We start from the raw sequence: 26,309 nt of genomic DNA on the forward strand, positions 1-26,309 counted from the left end.
GTTTTCTACATTTTCTAAGAGTTCCACAATGGACATACCTTTCTTGAAAACAAAGAACAAAAATGACATAACAGTGAGAGGCATAGTACAAGACGGGTTTACAGAGAGAGGTAGGCAGGGCCCACATCAGGCCGACCCTCACAGGTTGTAATTAGGCATGTGGAGTGTATGTTCTCTGGAGTGAGGAGGTCTTGGAGAATTTTGAGCAAGGAAATGATATGCTGTGATATCTGTTTAAAAAAATTAAAAAGGTTGTCTCCCTGGCTGCTGTGTGGAGAACGGGTTGGGATGGGGAGCAGACCTGGAAGGACCAGGTAGACGGCTCTTGTTGCCCAGGCGAGAGAGGATGGCTGCGGTGGAGATGTGGAGAAGTGGAAGTGGATGGCCGAGGGCATGTGCTAGAATTGACAGTTCTTCATGGCGTGGCTGTGGAGCGTGAGAAGGAAGCTGTCCAGGATGATGTGCAGGTTTCTGGTGTGGACAGTGGAGTGTGTGGCTGTGTCATTCAGTGAAACAGATGAACCCAGAAAGGGGTCTAGGTTGGAGGGGCAAGGGCAGGCATTTGGTTTTGCATGTGCTGAGTGTGAGGTGGCTGTGAGATATCAAAGAGTGATTGAAAGGGGAAGGGGTTGGAAGCATCAAGTATAAACAACCATTTTATAAGTTTGGTTATGAACAGGAGGAGAGAGAAGGCAGTATCGGGCTAGGGATGTACAGTCAAAAGAGAGATTTGAGCATGTTTAAAAATAGACGGGATAATACTTCCCAAGTTGATTTACAGATTCAAGGCAATCCAATCACTATCCCAGCTGCCTCTTTTGCAGAAAATAACAAATAGATCCTAAAATTCCTATGGAAATTCAAGGGACCCAGAATAACTGAACAGGCTTGTAAAACAAGAATGAAGTTGGTGGAGTCACACTTACTGATTTCAAAACTTATTACAACACAGCAGAATTCAAGACTGGATGGCACAGGCACAAGAATAACCATATAGATCCATGGAATCAAATTGAGAGTTGGGATATAAACCCTCAAATTTATGATCAGTAGAATTTTGACAAAGGTGCCAAAACAGTTCAGTGGGAGAAAGAAACTTTTCAATAAATGGTTCAGGGACAACTGGATTTCCATATTTAAAAAAAAATGAAGTTGGACCTCTACCTCACACTATATACAAAATTAACTCAAAATGGATCATAGGTCTAAATGTAAGAACTAAAATTATAAAACTCTTAGAAGAAAATATAAGAGTAAATCATCATGACCTTGATTAGGGAAGGCCTTTTTAGATATGGCACAAAAGCACATGTGATAAAAGAAAAAAAATTAATTGGACTTCAAAATAAAAAACATTTGTGCTTCAACAGAAACCATCCAAAAATTGAAAAGACAAATTGCACAATGGCAGACAGAGAACTTTTGCAAATCATGTATTTGGTTAGAGACTTGTATTCAGATTATATAAAGAACACCTATAACTCAAGAAAATACAACCCGATTGAAAAATGAGCAAATAATCTACACGTTTCTCTTCATGGACCTTTTTCTCTTTTCTTCTCACTAGCCCTATGGTGAGAGGGGTGAGAGGAGTTTTCACATCTTTCAGGCCACTAATCAGGGGGAGTATTTTCCCTGAAAGTGACTTGTGTTTTCTGACTGATCCAAAAGGTTGCCGTTTGATCCAAAGACTTATTACCAGGAACAGATGGATTAGTAAGCAAGCACTTTAGAATTGAAGTTTGACAGAAAAGTAAGCCGAGCCTGAAGTTCAAAAGTGTTCCCAGCATCCTGTCAAATATTATCATTTTAAAAAAAGAAATCCGAATATATATTTTAAATTGCTGAACTTTAATAATAATGTTTTCAGCAACCAAGAAGGGGTAGATAACATTTAAAGAAATGCCATAAAAAAAAGAAAAGAATGGCTGTTGGAGGCCTATACGTCCATTGTCTTCCTAAGTTTCAGATGCTGCCAGCTTGTTATAAAGTTATTTATCAAAACTTAAGTGCTTACAGTAGAAACTGTATAGGTTTCCTTGGTGGAAGAGCTGTCTGTTCACTAATTTAAAGAATAAGTTGTAAGGGTTGGTTCCCCAGACGTAGATGGTCTTGGGTATCCAATTTAAGCATCTGCTAAAAGAGTAGGAGTTGATTCGGGGCAGTGAACTGAGCACTATTATAGGCCAAGGCCTTGTGCTATGCTTCTGTCTTCAAAGAGTTTACAGTCAAATGTGAGGGTGACAGGCCCAGATGTATCTAATACAGTTGGAGTGAAAGATGGATGAGCCATGTGACAAGTTTTACTTGGCAAAAGAGGGGGGGGCATCAATGGGCCCCATGGAGCAAACACTCTGAGGATGCTGACAGTCTCAATAGGAAGAGAAGAGGTTTGGGGAAAAGAGAGCAGTGGGCATGCAGGTAGAAAAGTGCAAAGAATGGTTGGGTTTTGAATGATATGCAAGGAGTTTGGACTTGTTCTTTAGGCAGGAATGGAGAGAAATTGTTAATTTTTGAGTAACGGGGTGACCCAACTAGATCTTTGATGTAGCGCATTTTTCTGGCAGCAGAATAGAAGGCTCAAGCTAAGGAGGGTACTTAAAGGTCTGCTGTGATCATTGAGATAAGTTAAGGGAGTGACCACAGAAATGGAGGTGATGGAATGGATATGAGAAATATTTTGGTGGTCAAGTAGATAAAATTTGGTCACGGATGAATCATAAATGAGGGAGGAGAAGTCAAGAATAATAGCCATGCTTCTGACTTGGTGCCTAGGTAGGTGGTGATGCGCTCACTTGAGCTCTTCTGTGCAAACAGAGGAAGCCAGGCTGGGAAGGCGAGGGAAGACAGAGGCCAGTTTGGGCACGTTTCTTGGGAGTTGTGGAAATCTCCCCTGGGTAGCATGACCTGCAGGACTGGATTTTGGGAGAAAGGTCTGGGCTGGGGATGTATAGGAGCCTCCTCGGCCTGGCAGTGCCTTTCTCCCTTTGCATTGGCCTGGCCAGGTGGTAAGGTCAAAATCTTGATGGGCCTGTCAAGTGTAGACTCAGATTCCACCACCGATCCTACTCATGAACATGGACTGGGACGCCCCAGCTAGTGCTGAACCTCATGACGTGATCACTTTGCTTTGCCTTTGAAGTTGACTGGGCAGATCAGGCTCTTGGTCCAGGCAGTCTCTTTGAGGGCCCATGAGGCAACCTGGGCTTCATCATAACATATGTGTACTGTATAATGAGCTATATTATAATGAGATTCTCCTGTTTATGTTTAACCAAGTGGAACACCCCCCCCCCCCAACTATATCAACCTTTTAGTGGATTCTCTTTATCTCAGAAATGAGTGGGTTGGACTACATAATCTCTGAGGGCTTGTTCAGCTCTGCCTGGCTCCGATTTGGAAGTTTCCATCTATGCAATATCAACCAGAAACAGCTTCCTCACCTAAGGAATTATACAGAATTAAGAAAAAAATTTAAATTACACCAATATCCAGTTGTGTTTATGTTTACAGTGGCTAAAGGGGAAGGAAATGCCATGTGCATTGATTATTGTTAGTCAAGAGCCTGTGACTTAGAAGTGTTTTGGGGATGGCCTTGTGACGTTCTTGAGCCTTGGTTTCCAGGCTTATATCACATCAGCAGGATCTAAAGCTTCATCAGACACTAAGTTCAGATGAGAATGTGACTTTGTTCTCTCTGAATCTATTAAGCTTTTGAACATTTTAATACTCTCCTGTAAGCTGCTTACTCATACATATTTATTGAGGGCCTTCTACTTGTAGATCTACCAGTCGATTCTACTTTACTTAATACCAAATATAATAATAATAGCTGATAATTGAGAGATTCCTAGGTGTCAGATAGTGGGCTAATCACTTTATATATAATGGCCAATTTAATCCTCGCATCAACCCACTGCAGTAGAGTCTCTTCTTATCTCCAATTTACAGATGAGGAAACTGACACACAGAGCTTTCAAGGCTTTTGTCCAAGATGTCTCTGCTGCTGAGTGGCAGAAAGGGACCTGAACCCAGGCTCTTTAACTCCAAAGTTGGTCCTCAGCACTGATATCCTCATGTGTTGTCTTGAAATGGCCTTGGACCAGAGTTGGGAAGCCTTTGGTTCTAGTTTTTGATGTGACATCAACAGGGTTGCCTTTGGCAAGGCACTTAGTATCTTGCATTGCTTCTTAGAAGCTGTGGCCCCAAGATCAGTGTGCTTCTTGTCGTAGGGCTATCTTGAGACCCCACGCTTCCTGGCACATCATCTTGGCACTTTATTTGTCCATGGTGGCTTTGTTTCCATCATGCCATCCACCTTTATTGCTTTGGGGGTTAGCAACCAGATATGATACCTTCAGTTTACATACGGGAAGCAGGTCCCTCCTATGAGATCGAGTGAACACCGCAGGACCCCCAGTGGCAGAGCTGCGATGAGACGTCGTATCGGCTGGCTCCAGGACCATTTCTGTTTCTGCTGCCAAATGATTAACTGCTGTGGCCCTCAGCTTCCCACCCGATCAGGCACGTGATCTCTGAGGTCCCAGGGCACCCCCTCGCAGAGCTGAATGCTGGGGATAGTACCTGTGACAGCTACTGCATTTTTAAATTGAGATACAGTTTGCATAACATAATTCAGTAACTAAAAAGTCTACCATTCAGTTGTTCGTAGTACATTCGCATCACTACTATCTACTTCTAGAATATTCCCATCACCCCAAAAAGAAACCCCATATTATTAGCAGTCAGTCCGCATTCCCCCAGCCCCTGGTACCCAGTGCAGTTTTCTTAGGCTGAGGAGTCCCCTAGATGTCAGCTTTGACGTCTGTGGAAAAGGTTATCCTCGCAGGCTTTCCAAGCACCTTTGGAATTTTCCTCCAGACAGCCATCATAGGCATGTACCTTTCTTTGTGGAAAGGAAGAAACTGTCCTTTCTTTTTTCTTTATTTTTTGAAACTGTCCTTTCAATCAGCAAAGTAACTTATGCAGTTTGTAAAACAAACAAAAATCCTCCCCCCAACGTTGAAAATCAAGCTACGTGCCATGTAGGTAGGACACTTAGATGCTTCCTGGAAATATGTAAAAAGACTTTTAGCCATGTCAGCCGTATCTCCGTTCTTCCCTGGGTCACCAAGTTCCCCTTCACATAGCGGGTGCCTGGCGTGAGGTGTGCCCTGTGAGTATGGGCAGCCAGCTGCCTGGGTTGGACACTGCAGATGTGTTGATGGTGGTGGCTGTTTGGGATTGGAATGCTGATCCCTGCCTTCTGGTGAACTGCTGCCTACCCGCTGTTATTGTCTGCTCTGGGAGTGCTTTCAATTTATTCACGAAACTGGTGGGAGCTCAGGTGGCAATAGCTAAATCCGTTTAGTAATCAGAATCAGAGGAAAGCCATTTTCATGTTCCCTTGCAAAGCTACAGCGCCTAGCTAACCCAGAGGATATTAATTACTCAGCATGCTCGGAGGTGTAAAAGCGTAAATTTATCAAGACACATGCGTTTGAATGAGGCAACAGGAGTTAAAACGGTGCAAAAATTCGGGGAAATCAGGGATGAGGCTAACTTAGCATTTCCAGTTTGCGCCCACCCTCTCGAGCACCAGACAGAGGAAGTGTGTTCTCAGACACATTTGTAAAATTGACCATGCACGCCAGTGACTTTGTTGCAGAGATTTCCCACAAGCAGTTTTCAGGAACATCTCCGTGGTCAGCAGGGAGCCCCTGCGGCAGAGGGGTGGGAAGTTGTTTTTCTGACCTGCTGGTTTCCCTTTTATACTCGGGGCCCAGTGGTCCCTGGCCAGAGGGCCAGGGGAAGTGCGAGGCTTTACAAGCAGCCACATCAGCTGAGGTCTTTATCATATTAAAGTGGAACATCCTTATTCCATGGCTCATTTCAGGTTCAGTTAAGCTGTGCCCCCACCCCTACGCCAGTTAGGTTCAATCTTACGGGGCAGATTTTAGTCTTATTCCCTGAACTCAGATGATCAAGGGGCCGGTGCCACAGTTATATTTACTGGGTTATGATTTGACCCGTCTTCTAGTGTGGATCTTCCCCACACTTGTTAACGGCCTTGCCGTTGACGGAGTCAGTTTCCTCTTGGATAAACAGCTCCATTCCTTTGCAGTTGTGGCGTAGATGCAGGCACCAGCCTCGATGCCAGGCAGGTGGGTGTTGTCCTGGCTTTCTTGGACAAACTTAAATATAGTTTGAGTATTTATGGAAGCTTCACTCGGACAAATGGAAAACCCTGAGATGAGGCACCTACAATTTACCAGTCTCAGATGTCTTATTCATTCACAGAAAAGGGACAAGATTTGAAAATTTTGAGAACCAAAGCAGTTCAGGTGAGTATTTATTCATTTAGGATTTGTACCGGATCCATTCCCAAAATATTGAAAGCTGCTTATACATACAAAGGAAAAAGGAGGAAGAGAACCCATCCTTAGAGAGCAGGGCGATGGATGTGACCGGGCACTCAAGAGGCACCCATCTCCCTGGCTGAGTTGCGACTTTGCCTCTGAAATCTTCAGTAAGCAGAGATCCCAGCTGCCCCTGCCATTCGGAATCCAGCAACAGGGAGCAGACACATCCCTCTGCAGAGATGAGTTTGCTCTTGGTGTGAAACCCAAGTGGATTTGTTACAAAGTAATACCAGGAACCATCTACTGGTAGCATTCTCACAGCACGGGGCAGGCTTTGGATGATCACAGTGAACACACCTTCAGGGAGGGCCTCCTTGCTGCCGGCCTCGTCCCTGCTTGCAGCAGCTCGCTGTCTACAGCAGCGATGATGGATGGTTCTCTGTCGGCCCGTCCAACACAGTCACCACCAGCCACTTGGGGCTGTTGAGCACTTGGAAGGTGGCTAGTGTGACTAAGGAACTCAATTTAAAATGTTTTATTGAATTTTAATGAATTTAAATAGCAGCATGTGGCGAGGAGCTACCATGTTGGACAGGGCAGGTCCACAGAGGATGAACATAACACCTGGCAGGAGGGGTTATGCCTTCAGGATGAGCTCAGTGGAAGGGCAGGAGGCAGCAGGGGAAGGAGGAGGGAGGAAGTGATCAAATCCGCATGAAAGGTACCTAAGGGGCACATCAGATGCGCTCTCTTGTGGATCAGATATTTCAGTCAAGGCTTTGGCAGGTGCTGGATCTCAGCCACTTCATGGCAGAAACCTCTAACAAGGGCCTGCTGTTCCTGGTTGTATAGATGCGCCCTTAGCTTTAGACACCAGTCACCCAGGCACGGTGGGTCAGGTTGCAATATGAGGTCCAGCTTGTGTTCCTTCCCAAAGGGACACAGTCCACTTCAGGACAGACTCCGGCTGCCGGGGTGTCTGTAGGTAGAATCGTCACTTTCCTTATTAAATGTGTCTTCTCAAGGACACACACAAGCCCATGGGTGCCATTTCCAAAGCTCACTACATGCTTTTTCCATGAAAAGAAACTTGTAGCCCTCTGCGGTGGAACGAGGTAACTTTTCTGCCACATGCTGGAACACTGGCCTCCCAGGTACAGTGATTTGGGCCTTGTAAATTGAGCCTAGGATGAGTCAGCTGCTTTCTAGTGTGTGCCTGGTGCCAGAGGGTGAATCCGTGTCTTTAACGCAGAGGATTCCTCTCTGCTTACACCCAGGCTGCGTCATTTAGTTATAGGTTACATAGAAGAGCTCTAGGATACACCCCTGTTTTATTTCTTTTTTCTGATATGGAGCTTTTTCCCTGATACAGTTTTATTTTTTTATTGAAGTATAAGTGACCTACACCTCTGTTGTCCCAGGTGCATAACATAGCAATTCGGTATTTCTATACTTTACAAAATGATCACCACACTACAACCCCATTTTAGACCATTCGAGGTGTGGTATCTCTCATGAGAATATGTATTTGGCTGTAGGCTCTGAAGTCTTAATAGCTCAGGATGTAGATTGAGATTGTGAATGGTTTTGTCCACAGATGGTTTGGGTCCATTGAATCCAAGGCCAACAAGGGATTAATACTGCAGAATTGTGTTACTGCTCTTTTTCTTATCGAGGTATAGTTGATATACAACATCATGTAAGTTTCAGGTGTACAACATAGTAATTCACAATTTTTAAATGTTATAGTCCATTGATAGGTAATATGAAATATTGGCTATATTCTGTGTTATGCAGTATATCCTTGTAGCTTATTTATTTTATAGATACTAGTTTGTACCTCTTAATCCCCTACCCCTGTCTGGCCCCTCTCATTTCTTTTCCGCACTGGTAACCAGGATTTTGTTCTCTATATTTGAGAGTCTGTTTCTTTTTTGTTATACGCACTAGTTTGTTGTATTTTTTAGATTCCACATATAACCTGATATCATACAGTATTTGTCTTTCTGTCTGACTTATTTCACTTAGCATAATGCCCTCCAAGACCATTCATGTTATTGCAGATGACAAAATTTCATTCTTTTTTATGGCTAACTAGTAGTCCATTGTGTGTATATATATATACCATATCTTTATCCATTCCTCTGTTGATGGACACATAGGTTGCTTCCATATCTTAGCAATTGTAAATAATGCTGCTCTGAACATTGGGATGCATGTATCTTTTCGAATTAGTGTTTTCATTTTGGGGGGACATATACCCAGGAGTGGAATTGCTGGGTCATATGGTAGTTCTATGTTTAATTTTTTTAGAAACCTCCATCCTGTTTTCCACAGTGGCTGCGCCAATTTACATTCCCACCAACAGTGTTGGAGGGTTCCCACTTCTCCACATCTTCGCCAACATTTATTTGTATTCTTGTTGATGGTAGCCATTCTGACAGGTGTAAGGTGATTTCATCGTGGATTTAATCTGCATTTTCCTGTGATTAATGATGTTGAGCATCTTTTTATGTACCCATTGGCTATCTATATGTCTTCTTTGGGAAGATGTGTATTGTATTGCTCTTAACTCTTAATGACACATAGCAGGATATATCAGCAAATAGTAGAGGAATGGCTAAGGCTAAAAACATTATTACTTGTGCAAGATGTTATTTGGAAGACCCTACTCTCTCACTTCTTGGGTGAAAAAGTAGGGATAGAGTTTTGAAGAAAGACCTAGTAAGATGATTGGCTCATGATTTTGGAGGGGTTGATACTGAACTTTAAAACTTACTTATAATAATAATATAAATACTTATACGTGATTACAAACAAAAAAGAGAAGGCTTTAAATTAATAGTAAAGTGCTCCTCCCTCACCCCTTTTCTCATTCCCTAAACATAACCACTGTTACCAATTACTGTGTGTAAGCTACCTTCCAGAAGATTTTTACAGCTATAAATGTAGATACGCACTCATGGAAAAATACTTCTCTGCACTTTGCTTTATTTATTTAATACTGTATCTTGGAGGTTTCTCCCATGTCAGTATATAGGCTTATGGCATTCTTTTTTTAAAAATAGACTTAATTTTTTTATGTCAGTTTTAGGTTCACAGCAATATTGAGCAGAAGCTACAGAGTTTTCTCATATACCTCCTGCCCCCACGCACGCACAGCCTCCCTCGTTACCAACACCCCACCCACCAGAACGCTACCTTCCTTACAAATGATTAACCTATATTGACAATATTGTTATCACCAAAAGTCCATAGTTTACATTACAGTTCACTCTTAGTGTTGTACATTCTGTGGGTTTAGACAAATGTGTAATGACACGCATCCACCATCAGCATGTCATACAGAGCAGTTTCACTGCCCTAAACATCCTCTGTGCTCCACTGAGTCATTCTGCCCCACACAGCCCCTGGCGACCACTGATCCTTTTACTGTCTTCATATGTGTCTTTCTAGAATGTCAGATAGCTGGAATCATAATGTTACTTTCGGCTTCTTTCACTTAGTGTGGGCATTGAAGTTTCCTCTGTGTCCTTTTATGGCTTGATTGCTTATTTGTTTTTAGCGCTGAGTAATATTCTATTGTCTTGGATCTAACACAGTTTATTTATCCACTCACTTACTGAAGGACATCTTGGTTTCTTCCAAGCTTTGGCAATTATGAATGAAGACATTGTAAACATCAGTGTGCAAGTTTTTGTTTGGACATAAGTTTTTAACTCCTTTGGGTAAACACGAAGGAGCAAAATTGCTGGATCATATGGTATGCATGTTTTGTTAGAAATCACCAAACTGTCTTTCAAAGTGTGACTGTACCATTTTGCATTCCCAGCAGTGATGTGCTTTCCTTTTGTTCCATATCCTTGTCAGTGCTTGGTGGTGTCTGCGTTCTGGATTTTGGCCATTCTCATAAGTGTATAGTGGTATCTTGATGTTTTAATTTGATTTTCGCTAATGACATATGATGTGTAACATGTTTTCATATGCTCATTTGCCATCTGTCTGTCTTCTTTGGTGATGCATCTGTTAAGGTCTTTGGCCCATTGTTTTTTTTCTTTCTTTTTCTTTTTTAAATGTTTATTTTTATTTATTTATTTATTTATTGGCTGCATTGGGTCTTCGTTGCTGCACGGGCTTTCTCTAGTTGCAGCGAGCGGGGGCTACACTTTGTTGCATTGCGTGGGCTCCTCATTGTGGTGGCTTCTCTCTTGTTGCGGAGCACGGGCTCTAGGCACACAGGCTTCAGTAGTTGCGGCCCACAGGCTCTAGAGTGCAGGCTCAGTAGTTGTGGCGCACAGGCTTAGTTGCTCTGTGGCATGTGGGATCTTGCCGGACCAGGGCTCCAACCTGTGTCCCCTGCATTGGCAGCCAGATTCTTAACCACTGCGCCACCTAGGAAATCCCCATTGTTTTTTCTCTTGGTCAGCTTTTGTTTATGTGTATAGTTTTAGAAACATTTATTTATTTATTGACTGCGTTTGGTCTTCGTTGCTGTACATGGGCTTTCTCTAGTTGCAGAGCTGGGGCTACTCTTTGTTGCAGTGTGTGGGTTTCTCAATGCAGTGGCTTCTCTTGTTGCAGAGCACGGGCTCTAGGCATGAGGGCTTCAGTAGTTGTAGCACAGAGGCTCAATAGTTGTGGCTCACGGGCTCCAGAGCGCAGGCTCAGTAGTTGTGGCACACGGGCTTAGTTGCTTTGTGGCATGTGGGCTCTTCCTGGACCAGGGATCGAACACACGTCCCCTGAACTGGCAGGCAGATTCTTTTTTTTTTTTTTTTTTTAAATTATTATTTTATTTTATTTTTTTGGGGGTACACCAGGTTCAATCAACTGTTTTTATACACATATCCCCATATTCCCTCCCTTCCTTGACGCCCCCCCCCTCGAGTCCCCCCCACCCTCCCTGCCCCAGTCCTCTAAGGCATCTTCCATCCTCGAGTTGGACTCCCTTTGTTATACAACAACTTCCCACTGACTATTTTACAGTTGGTAGTATATATATGTCTGTGCTACTCTCTCGCTTCTTCTCAGTTTCCCCTTCACCCCCCGCCCCCTCCCATACCTCGAGTTCTCCAGTCCATTCTCTGTATCTGCTTCCTTGTTCTTGTCACTGAGTTCATCAGTACCATTTTTAGATTCCGTATATGTGAGTTAGCATACAATATTTGTCCTTCTCTTTCTGACTTACTTCACTATGTATGACAGATTGTAGTTCTATCCACCTCATTACATATAGCTCCATCTCATCCCTTTTTATAGCTGAGTAATATTCCATTGTATATATATGCCACATCTTCTGTATCCATTCATTTGTTGATGGGCATTTAGGTTGCTTCCATGTCCTGGCTATTGTAAAGAGTGCTGCAATAAACATTATGGTACAAGTTTCTTTTGGGATAATGGTTTTCTTTGGGTATATGCCCAGGAGTGGGATGACTGGATCATATGGTAGTTCTATTTGTAGTTTTTGAAGGAACCTCCAAATTGTTTTCCATAGTGGCTGTACCCACTTACAGTCCCACCAACAGTGCAGGAGAGTTCCCTTTTCTCCACACCCTCTCCAACATTTGTTGTTTCCAGACTTTGTGATGATGGCCATTCTGATTGGTGTGAGGTGATACCTCATTGTGGCTTTGACTTGCATTTCTCTGATGATGAGTGATGTTGAGCATCTTTTCATGTGTTTGTTGGCCATCTGTATGTCTTCTTTGGAGAAATGTCTATTTAGGTCTTCTGCCCATTTGTGGATTGGGTTACTTGCTTTTTTGGTATGAAGCTGCATGAGCTGCTTGTATATTTTGGAGGTTAATCCTTTGTCCGTTGTTTCATAGGCAATTATTTTTTCCCATTCTGAGGGTTGCCTTTTAGTCTTGTTTATGGTTTCTTTTGCTGTGCAAAAGCTTTTAAGTTTCATGAGGTCCCACTCGTTTATTCTTGATTTTATTTCCATGATTCTAGGAGGTGGGTCCAAAAGGATGTTGCTTTGATGTATGTCAAAGAGTGTTCTGCCTATGTTTTCCTCTAGGAGTTTGATAGTGTCTGGCCTTACATGTAGGTCTTTAATCCATTTGGAGTTGATTTTTGTGTATGGTGTTAGGAAGTGTTCTAATTTCATTCTTTTACATGTTGCTGTCCAATTTTCCCAGCACCACTTATTGAAGAGGCTGTCTTTTTTCCATTGTATACTCATGGGCAGGCAGATTCTTAACCACTGTGCCACCTGGGAAGTCCCTTTAGAAAAATTCTGACAAGGCATAAACCAACTCTGACTCACATGGTTCATATCTTTATTTTTCTTTATCTCTTTTTTTCCCAGCTTTATTGATATGTAGTTGATAATGTGATGATTTGATACATGTATATATTGTGAAATGATTACCACAGTAAGATTAGTTAACACCTCCTCACATAATTACCATTTTTTATGCATGTCTGGCGAGAACATTTCAGATCTACCCTCTTAACAACAGTGTATTATATACTTGAAAATTGCTCATTATAGTCACCATACTATGTTAGATCCCTAGAACTTATTCATCTTATAACTGGAAGTTTATACCTTCTGACCAATATCTCCACATTTCTTCCACCTCTACAGCCCCTGGCAACCACCATTCTACTCTGTTTCTATGAGTTTGACTTTTTTAGACTCCACATGTGGGTGAGATCATACAGTATTTGTCTTTCTCTGTCTGACTTATTTCACTTAGCATAATACCTTCTAGATATATCTGTGTTGTTGAAAAGGCAGAATCTCCTTTTTAATAGCAAATAAGATTCTGTGGTGTGTATTTATATATCACATTTTCTTTATCCATTCATCCGTCAATGGACACTCAGGTAATTTCCATGTTTTGGCTATAGCAAATAATGCTGCAATGAGCATGGTGGGGGTGGGAGTGGGGTGCAGATATCTCTTTGCGATAGTGATTTCATTTCCTTTGGCTATATACCCAGAAGTGGGATTTGCTGGATCATAATTCTATTTTTCATTTTTTGAAGACCCTCCCTACTGTTTTGCATAGTGGCTGAACCAATTCATTTCCCACGAGCAGTGCATAAGGATTCCTTTGCCTCCACATTGTCACTAAAACTTATCTCATGTTTTTCTCACTCTAGCCAATCTGACAGATGTGAGGTGATAACTCATGGTGCTTTTGATTTGCATTTTCCTGATGATTAGTGTTGTTGAGGATCTTTCCACGTACCTGTTGGCCATTTGTATATCTTCTCTGCAAAAATGTCTCTGAAGGTCCACGTGAGTGGGCCTGGATCCCAGGTCTGCAGAAGACTAGTCACCAGGGACCACTGGGATGCGGCCCATTTTTAATGGGGTTCTTTGTTTTCTTATTAAGTTTTAAATGTTCTTTGTGTATTTTGGATAACAGTCCTTTACTAGCTGTGCCTTTGACAAATATTTTCTCCTGGTCTGTGGCTTGTCTTTTCATTTTTTGACAGTATCTTTTGCAGAGAAGAATTTTTTTAATTCAAATGAAATCCAACTTATCAGGCTTTTCTTTTATGGATCATGCCTTTGGTTGTATCTAACAAGTCATTGCCAAACCCAAGTCATCTAGATTTTCTGCTATATTAATCTTCTAGGAGTTTTATCATTTTGTGTTTTATAGTTAGGGCTGTGATCCATTTTGACACTGATGCAAGAAATTGAAGATGACAGAAAGAGATGGAAAGATACACCATGTTCTGGGTGTCAGTATTCTGTTTAACAATATTATTAAAATGACCATACTACCTAAGGCAATCTACCAATTCAGTGCAATCCCTATCAAAATACCAATGGCATTTTTCACAGAACTAGAACAAATAATTTTAAAATTTGTATGGAAACACAAAAGACCCTGAGTAGCCAAAACAATCTTGAGAAAGAAGAACAGAGCTGGAGGAATCAGGCTTCCTGACTTCAGACTATACTACAAAGCTACAGTCATCAAAACAGCATGGTGCTGGCACAAAAACAGACACATAGATCAATGGAACAGATTAGAGAGCCCAGAAGTAAACTCACACATTTATGGTCAAGTAATCTATGACAAAGGAAACATAAATATACAATGGAGAAAAGACAGTCTCTTCAATAAGTGGTGCTGGGAAAACTGGACATCTACATGTAAAAGAATGAAATTAGAACATTCTTTAACACTATATACAAAAATAAACTCAAAATGGATTAAACACCTAAATGTAAGACTGGGTACTATAAAACTCCTAGAGGAAAACATAGGCAGAACACTCTTTGACATAAATCTTAGGAATATTTTTTTGGATCCATCTACTAAAGTAAAGGAAATAAAAGCAAAAATAAACAAATGGAACCTAATTCAACTAAAAGCTTTTGCACAGCAAATGAAACTGTCAACAAAAAGACAATGTACTGTGATCCATTTTGAGTTAATGTTTGTGAAGGGTGTAAGGTCTGTGTCTAGATTTTTTTCCCCACATGGTTGTCGAGTTTTTCTAGCACCATTTGTTGAAAAGACTATCTTTTCTCCATTGTATTGCCTTTTATCCTTTGTCAAAGATCAGTTGACTATGTTGGTCTATTTCTGGGCTCTGTGTTCTGTTCCATTGATCTGTTTGTCTCTTGCTAATACCACACTCTCTTGATTACTCTAACTTTATAGTAAGTCTTCAGGTTGTGTAGTTGTCAGTCCTCCAACTTTGTTCTTTTCATTCAATATTGTATTGACTATTCTGTTTTTTTTCCTTTCCATGTAAATTTGATCTTATCAATCACAAGATCTTTTGCTGACATTTTGATTGTGATTGCACTGAATCTATAAACCAAATTGGGAAGAACTGAAATCTTGACAGTATTGAGTCTTCCTATCCATGGAATATCTCTCCATTTATTTAGTTATCTTTTGATTTCTTTCATCAGAGTTTTATAATTTTTTTACAGATCTTGTGCAAATTTTGTTAGATTTATATCAGGCATTTATTTGGGGGGGGCTGCTAATGTAAATGGTGTTGTATTTTTTATTTCAAATTCCATGTGTTCATTGCTGGTACACAGTAAATTGATTGACTTTTGTTTTAACCTTATATCCTGCACCCTTGCTGTAGTTACTTATTAGTTCCACGAGTTTTTTGTTTTGGGTTTTTTTTTGGGGGGTGGATTATTTTGGATGATCATGTCCTCTGCAAACAAAGACAGTTTTATTTCTCCCTTCCTAATCTTTATACCTTTTTCCCTTTTCTTATTGAAGTAGCTGGGACAAGCCAGTATGACGTTGAAAAGCAGTGGTGAGAGGGGACATCTTTGCCTTGATCCTCACCTTCTAAAGCTTTGGTTTCTCACCCTTAAGTATCATGTTAGCTGTAGGTTTTTTGTAGATGTTCTTTATCGAGTTGAGGAAATTCCCTTCTAGTCCTGGTTTACTGAGAGTATCCCATTCTTTTAAACAGCTACAGAACATTTCATTGTATTGAAGAACCATGTTTAATTCAACTATACTTCTTTGATGAACACTTGGTCTGTTTCCATTTCTTTATGCTATTGTAAGCAGTAACTGCTATGAACATCCTGTACATACCTCTTTGGGCACATGTACAAGTACTTTTCTGTAACACGTACCTAGAAGTACAATTGTTGGATTGAGAAATATGTGTATTTAAATTATTTTAATTCTTTAAATATTTAAACAATTACAAACTTGCAGGAAACTTGCAAGTACAGTACAAGGAACTTCTTTTTACCCCCTAATAAGTTAAGAATATGTTACCATGCCCTATCATCCCTCTTCCCACAACATACTTTAGAGTGCATTTCCCGCAAACTTCCTTTTGTATATCATTAGTGTAACCATCTGAATCAGAAAATTAACATTGATTCATTAATACTACCTAATCCTCAGACTCTGCTCAAGTTTCACCAGTTGTTCCAATAATATCTAATACAAGGAATTCCTATTTACTATTCACCTAGGTATCCCAGTTTTATCACATTTGCTCTGGTGTATCTCCAAATACTTTTCTTCTGAATCATTTCAGAATCAGTCCCAAATACGATGCCCATTATCTCTTGATACTTCAGTGTGCATTTCTAAAAACAAGGACACACTCCTCCAGTATGTCCATCAAGATCAGGAAATTGACAACGATCCAGTGTTACCATCTGGTCCACAGACCTCATTCAAATTTTACTGATTGTCCCAATGATGATCTTTATAGGTTCAGGATCCAATCCAGGAACACCTGTTGGATTTAGCTGTCATGGTTTTCCTGATCTCAGGGACTACAGTCTCTCAGTGTTGTTCAACGCTGAAAGCTGTTGTCTCATGTTTTGTCTATTTTATGGTTGTTCATGATGTGAAAGCTAATCTGATACCAATTTTTGATATTTCAATATAGCAAGAAGCAGAAGTCTACTTTAGAATTTTAGAAGCTAGGTTATTAAGTGTATGAGTTTTATTTTATTGGTGGAGTATCTGCTTTATCCCTATAAAATATTGCTCTTTTCCTGTTTAGAGGTTTAGGTCTTAAATTTTATCTTGTCATATTAATATTGTTTCTTTCCTGTTAGCATTTACTTGATATATTTCTATATTTTATGTATACATATATGTGTGTGTATATATATGTGTGTGTGTGTATATATATATACACACACACACATATATATGTATGTTTGTTTTTAGGTGTATATTTTGTCAACAGCATATAGTAATTTTTTTATCCCATTTATCTTTTGATAAGAGATTTACTCTATTTACACTTACTTTTAACTGATATGATTGTACACATTCTTATGTTAAGGTCCATGTTTTCTATTTAACATGTTTTTGTTTCCTTTTTCCATTTGGTGACTTTTGTTGAATTGAATTTTAATTGTTGGTGTTAAACTTTTTAAGAACAGTTTTAGATTTACAATGCAAAGCTAATACAAAGAGTTCTCATGTGCTTTTCATCTAATTTCCCTTGTTATTAGCATTTTATATTATCATGGTACATTTGTCACGATTAATGAACCAACACTGATATACTATTATTAACTAAAATCCATACTCTATTCAGATTTTCTTACTTTTTACTTAAAGTCCTTTTTTTGTTCTAGGAGCCATTCAAGGGTACCACGTGACTTTCCATCATTTCATCTCCTTAGGCTCTTCAGGCTGTGCCAGTTTCTCAGACTTTGTTTTTGACAACCTTGACAGTTTTGAGGAGTATTAGTCAGGTGTTTTGTGGAATGCCCCTCAATTGGAATTTCTCTGATGTTTTCCTCATGATTACACTGGGGTTATAGAGTTACACTTCCTTGAGAGGAAGACCACACAGGTATAGTGCCCTTCTCATCACATCATATCAAGGGAATATAGTATCAATATGACTTATCACTGTTAAAGTTAACCTTGATCGCCTGGCAGATGTAGTATTTGTCAGGTTTCTCCACTGTAAAGTTACTTGCTCTTCCCGCCACCTTCTCATACTGTAATCTTGGAAGGAAGTCAACACTTGAAGAGGAGAAATATCTACATAAATTAATTTGAATTCTTCTGTACTCTCCTTTTTATGTTTTTGTTCAATTATTTATATCAGCATGGACTCGTGGAAATTTATTTTATACTTAGGGTCATAATCCAATACCACTTTATTTTTCTGCTTAAAATTGTTCCAGCTTTAGCCAGTGAGAACTCTTTCAGTCCAGTCCTGTGGCCGTTTGATGTTTACCAACCAATATCAATATATTTTTTTTAAATTTTATTTATTTATTTATTATTTTTTTGGGGGTACACCAAGTTCAATCAACTGTTTTTATACACATATCCCCGTATTCCCTCCCTTCCTTGACTCCCCCCCTCGAGTCCCCCCCAACCCTCCCCGCCCCAGTCCTCTAAATATTTTTTAAAGTACTTCCTAGCACTGTAAGATGTTCCAATCTCTTCTAGACATTTCATGCCCCAATTCTAGATTCAGCCATTTTTCCAAGGAGCTCTGGTTCCTTTTATTGGAGAATGGTATTTAGAAACCAAGATCTGCGTGCTAGGTGTGTTCATTGCTATTGGGGTGTTGTTATTTCTAGGCCTTTTCACCTGTCAGAGCAAGGTAATATATATCTGCACACCAACCCATGTATATACACATGTATATGAATATTTCTATATGTAACCATCTGTATATATATTAAGCTAAACATGATTCATACTATCTCCAACTCTAATCCACTATCACATGGATCTTTCTAGCCTTCTCTTATTATCTGTAACCTCCCTTTCCAGCAGTGAGAAACCTGGCTTCTATAATCCACTGCCCATTTACTTATTTGTTCACTTTCATTATACATGCATAGTGGTTTGCTTGAGAGTTAATGTATATACCCCCATGGGAAACTGCATGCCCATCTAGAGGGAGTGAAAGCTGTCAAGCTCAATAGCAATCAGGGTTGGGCAGATGGGTCCACTTCTGAGGAAAAATTCTCTTGTGAAAAACTCTTCCCCAGCGCCTTTTTAGTTTTGTGTAATTAGTCAGAGACACTAGTCTAGGTGTAGTTGCTGGGATGGGGGAAAGATGCCCTGGGTTGCCAAAATGCAGAGCAGTCTTTGTGTGAGAGCTGGGATGGGGTGAAAGAACTTGCCCATTATCAGTGGAGCTTTGGGCTCTGATATTCCCTGTTGCAAAAGTCATACTATAAAGAAGTTTTTTAAGATAAGATTGTACTTCATGTTTCATACAGTTGAGCCTTCAGCCTTCAAGTGGACTGAAGACTGGTTTTTTTGTTTGTTTTGTTTTGTTGTTGTTGTTTTGGTAGCAATAGGTTGCTTGTCGAGAGATATCAGTTCAATATATCTTTGGGTGATTTCAACTGATTTCCTTTTGTGGCATTATCTTCATGACACTGTCTAAAGGGAAGTGACCATTACAGGAGTATTTCAATATTATTTTGTTTCTTGCAAAGAGAGTTAAATTTTAAAATCTTATTATTTTTTTAATTTTTAGGATCCGGGGACTTTGATTTTACCGTGAAAGAAACTTCCTCAGTAAAGCGTGAGTAGTCAATCGAACTATTAAAAACCAATAACAGTGCTTAATATGCACTACCCATTCAGAATACACATTCAGGGAAAACAATAGGTGGCCTGTATTCTGCTTGATCAGATATAACATGGTTATCATAAATTGTATTATTTAAAAGAAAATCTAAATATTTAAAATGCTTTTGTTTCCTTTGTGAAGAGTACAAAAAATGTGTAAGAACTGATAGAAGATTTTCTCTGACTCAAGTCGTAGCCTTTACTGATGTGGCACCCCAGCTGTGGCCTCCAAGGACTATCTTTTTCTAGCTCAGAAAAAGACACTTCAAAGTGAATGAGGGATTTGTTTCTCCTTTTAGATCTTTTTATAACAGCTGTTCTTAAAATGGTGTCTACACGTAATCTCTCAAATGCTAAGCTTTGTCATCAGTTTTTTACATTTTTTTGAGAGAAAATTTAAATCACTATTTAAGGAAAATGCATGAATGCTTAGAAAATAAAGCTATTTTCCTTGATCCCTTCCCATCCTACAACAAACCACTCCCATCCCACAACACCCACTCTCATCCTAAGAGGGAACTGCCTAAGTTGGTTTGGGATATGCTGGTCTCAACTGGTTTTCTCTGCTGTTATGAACATCTGTACACATAGATTGTTTAGTGGTTTTTGTTTCACATAACATGTGTAGGGCTTTTTTCATTCCAGTTATATATATTTCATAACCTTTAAAAATTTTAATATGTATTGGAGACCTGAGTGAATACAGCTATCTGTGTTAGTTTCCTTTGTTACAGGCTGCTTGCTGTAGGAAAGAACCACAGACTGGGTGGCTTAAAAGCACAGAAGTTTATTCACTCATGATTCCAGAGGCAAGAAATCCAAAATCGAGATGTCGACAGAACCATACTCCTACTTGAAGGCTCTGAGGCAAGAATGTTTCCTTGCCTAACCTAGCTTCTGGTGGCCCCAGGTGATCCTTGGCTTGCAGCCACATTGCTCCAATCTCTGCCTCCCTCTTCACTTGACCTTCTCCTTTGTGTGTGTATCCTCCTCTTCAGTCTCTTATAAGGACACTTTTTGTTGGATTTAGAACCCACCTGGATAATCTTGAGTGATCTCATCTCAAGATCTTTACTTAATTACATCTGCAAATACCGTTTTTCCAAATAAGGTCACATTCATAAGTTCTGGAGATTAGGACTTGGCTATATATTTTGGGGGCCACCATTCAACATACTACATTATGTATATATCTGTATTTTTATACCGATATCTCATACACAAACACGTGCTTCATGGAGCTGGAGTTCCAGCTGTGTGGCTTTGGCCATGGCCAGTGATGGCACTTCTTATTGGCAGACATGTGCTTTGTTTCTGTTTTGCACAGTTACAAATGGGACTTCAGTGAACATTCTTGTCTGTTTCCTTTGTGCCCAAGTATAATGAAACTACCAGGCCAAAGGGTGTATGTGTTTTATATTTTGATAGATTCTGACAGATCGTTTCCAAAATGAACGTGCCATCTTCTACTGCCCTGATCCTTGTTAGAAGAATACCTTTTTCCCCAGACCCACAGCATTGCCACATCTTACCAATCAAAAACATTTTACCAGTATGATGGACAAAAAAATCATATTTTTTGGCCATTTGCATTTTCCTTTTTGGTGAATTGTCTGTTCGTATCCTTTCCCCATTTTTCTGCCAGGTTGCTTGTCTTTTTTTTTTTAAATGAGTTTGAGAAGTTTCTTTGTATATTCAGGATTGAGAAAGGCGGGGGCTTGGGAGTTCGACTGCATGTGTCCGAACTCTGCCTCTGCCAATTATTAACTGTTACCTTGGGTGAGTTATCTGATTTCTTTGCACCTGTTTGCTCCCCTGTTGCATGAGGCTAATAATAATAAATGAATAATAATTGTAAGGGTTAGAAGAGAGGGCTCCTGTGAAGCGTTCAGCAGAGGACTCTGCACAAGGCGTGTGCTCAGCGTCAGCTGGTATTGCTCTTTGACTGATTTCATTGGAAGGCGTTCCTGCGGCTGGGTCTCTGGTGTAGGAGTCAAGCACACATGAGGAATGCACACCTACGTGAGTTGATCAACAAATTCAACATAATTCCTGTCAAACCTCCAGACAGAATTTTTGCAGAAATAGACAAGCTGATCCTAACATTTATATGGAAATGCAAGGGACCCAGAATAGTCAAAACAATCTTGAAAAAGAAAAAGTTGGAGGACTCACACTTGCAAATTTCAGAACTTACTACAAACCTGCAGTAGTCAAGATAGTGTGGTATTCAGCATAAAGACAGACATAGAGCTCAATGGAGTAGAATCGAGAGTCTAAAAATGAATCATTATATCTATGGCCAGTTGACTTTTGACCAAGGTGCCCAGACTATTCAGTGGGGAAAGAATGGTCTCTTCAGCAAATGGTGCTGGGACAATTGGATATCCATGTGCAAAAAAATGAATTTGGGCCCTGCCTCACATCTTATACAAAGATTAACTCAAAATGGATCATATATCTGAAAATGAACTTCTAAGAGATATATAGGTTTGTGTATGGTGTGAGGTGAGAGCCTTGAGCATTCTCAGGTCTTTCCTGATCAAGTCCACAGTCCTATACATGCAGGTGGCCTTTTAGATTCACAGGAAAATAAATATACTTAATTTATTAGCAGTGATGGTTTTAATGAAATCATTTAACATCTCCAAAACCAAACATGACCAAACAACAAAACAAACACAGTTAAGTATAAACAGACCCCCCAGTTAGTAAATTTGTTAATTTCCTGATGGAGGACTTTTAAATATTTATATCCCTTTGTCCCTTACGCGCCAGCCCATCCAATCTTCATCAGCGCCCATCAGCCACTGTGCCTGGGACCCACGGGACCACCAGCACATGGCGTCTTTGGTTGAATGACATCCTTCATGACCACATCACTCTGCCATCCTTTTTTTCTATTTTAGGTTGCATTTCGTGCAACTGCGGTTTCAAAGAGATAGGCCCGTCCATCTCTCCTTGGCTCAGTTGTTTTTCTGATTGGAGAACATTCTCCTTTGTACGTGGTATGTTTCTTACTGAAAGAGTCCCTGACACCTCGGTCAGGGTATTCGTACATGACAGTCATTCATCCATTCTGCCATGTTTATTGAGTGCTTTCTTGTTGCCAGGCCCTTCTTCAGATGCTGAGCATACCACATGGACTAGGTCATTGCCGTCACAGAGCTGTTCTCTCCAGAAGCACATAGACAGTACATAAAATAATTTCAGATATTATGGAGTACTTTGGAGCAGATACAGTAGGGTGATAGGGCAAGGAGGGTCCAAAAAGGGTTGGCTACTTTAGATCAAGCAGTAAGAGGCCTCTCTGAGGGAAGATGACATGCAAGAGCTGGGAAAGAGCCTTCAAGGCCAAGAGATCAGGTGTAAGAGCCCTGAGGCAGAAAAGAATCAGGTTGACTCTGAGGCCGGGAAGGTGGCCTGTGTGGCTAGACTGTGAAGAACGTTAGAGAAAAGGAGAAGTTGGCAGGGGCTTCATCATACAGGGTGTTATCGGGCATGGTGACCACTTTATTCTAAGTACAAGGGGAAGCTCCTGGAATATTTTTTGAAAAGCTTTATTTAGAGATACTTCCCATACCATACAACTCACCTATTTAGCACATACAATTCAGTGGTTTTTAGTGTATTCACATGGTTGGTTGTGCAACCATCACTATAACCAGTTTTAGAACATTTCTGTCACCTTAAAAGAAACACTGTACCCTTCACTCGTTACCCTCTGATCCCCTGATTCTCCGCCTCCCCCACAGCCCCCAGAAACCACTGATCTCCTTTCTGTCTCTCTGGATTTCCCTGTCCTGGGACATGTCAGTGGAGTCATATAATATGTGGACTTACGTGTGGCTGCTTTCACTTAGCATAACATTTTCAAGGTTCACCATGTTGCTTTCAAAATTTTGCCCCTCCCTCTCTCCCTCCCTCTCCCCTGCTCTCACTCCCCACTTCCCTCCACCTCTCCCTTTTTCTCTCTGTGTGCAGTCATCTCACAGGGGGACCCACTTCTGACTTGCTGAATCAAACTTCTTATGAGTGCCCCAGTTTCCTCGGAATGCACGGCACCGTCGTTAAGCCATACCCGGGGAAGCTGCTCAGCTTTTTGACTGTTTGGTTGCAGGTGTGCAGTGTTGCTGGCAGCATTTGCATCAGACAATCCTTTCTACGCTTCTCATTTTGAGCAAGGCTTCATGGAAACAGATGCCTTTGCTTTAGGAGCTCACTGCTTTGATGATGTTGACCTACTATTCTAATTCCTTGATAAGCAGCTAGACTTTGCTCATGTCAATTATAGGTAATAATAAATCCCATTTATAGGCTCAAGACAAGAAAATCTGTAGTTAATGGTATCTTAAAAAGTACACAAATCCAAGGTCACACTCTGCGTCAGCGCAGGCTCAGGCTCTGACAGAGCATCGGGTTCCCTAGAAATGTAAGGAGTGCACGCTCTTGAACTGACATCTGCAGATCTTCAGAGAAACCAGGCTCATCTGGAAACTGAGACGTAGGGCAGAGCTCCCCAAAGCTGTCGTGACCCAGACGGTGTGGCACAGCATAAAGGTAGAACAGAAATAAGAGTCCCCTAAATAAACCCTTCACATCTACGTTCAGTTGATTATTTTTAAGCTGGAAAACGAAATATTTTTATACAAGATCTGTATGAGTCATACGGATTTTAAGCTAATATTATATAAGTGACAATTGCTTTTCTGAAAGTTGCACAAATAATGGTTTCAGTAATGTCCTTTCTCCTTTCTAACTATACATATCACCATAATATAAGGAATACATAAGGAGCCTCATTTAGACAGGGAAGCTGTACTTCTTCATATTTTAGGTGCAAAGTCAAATGGACATTATAGATATAAAACTATCTCTAAACTGATGATCTAGATGAAGAAAAACACATAATGACAACAGATGATCACTTGTGGTTGCCTTTTCATAAAATTCCATCCACTGGTGTGGCCTTACATTGAAGTATGCATTAGTGGAGCCAAAGCCTTCGCAAGGAGCGAGGAAGTATGATCGTTGTAAGAGAAAGACTTTCCATATTCTCAACTTCCTTACACTCTTTTACTAAAACTGAGTTGTGGGACTTCCTGGGTGGTGCAGTGGTTGAGAGTCCACCTGCCAATGCAGGGAACATGGGTTCGAGCCCTGCTCTGGAAAGATTCCACATGCCACAGAGCAACTAGCCCCGTGAGCCACAACTATTGAGCCCGTGTGCCGCAACTATTGAAGCCCACGTGCCTAGAGCCCGTGCTCCACAAGAGAAGCCACTACAATGAGGAGCCCACGCACCACAATGAAGAGTAGCCCCCGCTCTCAGCAACTAGAGAAAGCCTGTGTGCAGCAACAAAGACCCAACACAGCCAATAAATAAATAAAATAAATTAATTAATTAAAAAAAAACCTGAGTTGTGGTAATGCTCCCCTTTCCCACCCTTCCCTCTTTGTAAATAATATATTGAAGTAAAATTCACATAACATAAAATTACCCATTTTCTTTTTTTTTTCTTTTTAAAAAATTTTCTTTATTTTTTTATTGGAGTATAGTTGCCTTACCAAAAATTAGCCATTTTAAAGCAAACAATTCAGTGGCATTTTAAGACATTCAGGGTGGTACAAACACCACCTCTGTCCAGTTCTAAAACGTTTCCATTACTAAAGAGTAAAATCCCTTACCCATTAGGCAGTTTCTCCTCATTTCCCCCTCCCCCCAACCCCAGACAATCCCAGTCTACTTTCTATATCAGCTGATTGATCTCTCCAATATATTTCACATAAATGGTATCATATCATATGGGACCTTTTGTCTCTGGCTTCTTTCACATAGCATGATGTTTTGGAGGTTCACCACCTTGTAGCATGTATCAGTGTTTCCTTGCTTTTTGTGCCTGAGAAATATTCCATTGTATGGATAGACCGCAATTTTATGTATCCATCAGTTGATGGACATCTGACTGTTTCCACCTTTTGGCTGTTATGAAGAATGCTGCTATGAACATGCCTGCACATGTTCTTGTTTGAATACCTGTTTTTAATTCTTTAGGGTGTATACCCTGGAAATGGAATCATAAGGTCATTCCATGTTTAACTTTTGGAGGAACTGCCAAACTTTTACCACAGTGGCCGCACCATTTTGCATTCCTACCAGCAGTGTATGAAGATTCCAATTTTTCCATATCCTCACCAGCTTATTTTCCTTCCCCCCCCAAACTTTTGTACCCTTGACTAATACCTCCCCCATTTCCCTCTCCCCCAAGCCCCTGATAACCACCATTCTACTTTCTATGAATTTGACTGTTTTAGATTCCTCATAAAAGTAGAGTCATGTAGTATTTATTCTTTTGTGTCTGGCTTACTTCATTTAGCATAACGTCCTCCAAGTCCATCCATGTTGTCCCAAAGGGCAGGATTTTCCTTTTTAAGGATGAATAATATTGCATTGCATGTATAGTCCACATTTTCATTATCCATTCATTCATCAATGGACACAAGTTGTTTCCACATTATGGCTATTGAGAATAATGCTACAGTGAACTTGGACATGTCGATACCTCTTTGAGATCCTCATTTCATTTCTTTTGGATATATACCCAGAAGTAGGATTGCTGGATCAAATGATAGTTCTATTTTTCATTTTCTGTGTAAACCTCCATACTGTTTTCCATAGTGGTTGCACCATTTTACATTCCCCATGACAGTGTACAAGGGGTTCCTTTTTCTCCACATCTTCATCAACACGTTATCTTTTGTTTTCTTGATAGTAGTCATCCCAACAGGTATGAGATGATGTCTCACTGGTTTTGATTTGCATTTCCCTGATGATTAGTGATGTTTAGCATCTTTTTGTGTTTCTGATGGCCATTTGTATGTTTTCTTTGGAGAAACG

The 26,309-nt window shown here is 40.4% G+C and overlaps 1 protein-coding gene across 4 annotated transcripts in view; it reads left to right on the forward strand.

Annotated features, from left to right (window-relative positions):
- CD99L2 (CD99 molecule like 2) overlaps window positions 1–26,309 on the forward strand; it is a 103,678-nt gene that overhangs the window by 34,587 nt on the left and 42,782 nt on the right. For all 4 annotated transcript variants that reach the window (XM_057717504.1, XM_057717503.1, XM_057717501.1 and 1 more), the window contains exon 2: window positions 19,317–19,364. In XM_057717504.1, the coding sequence (XP_057573487.1) occupies window positions 19,317–19,364 (48 nt within the window). The remainder of the gene's footprint in view (window positions 1–19,316; window positions 19,365–26,309) is intronic.

The sequence above is a fragment of the Hippopotamus amphibius genome, chromosome X (genome assembly GCF_030028045.1).
Source record: "Hippopotamus amphibius kiboko isolate mHipAmp2 chromosome X, mHipAmp2.hap2, whole genome shotgun sequence".
NCBI classification, from domain to species: Eukaryota; Metazoa; Chordata; class Mammalia; order Artiodactyla; family Hippopotamidae; genus Hippopotamus; species Hippopotamus amphibius.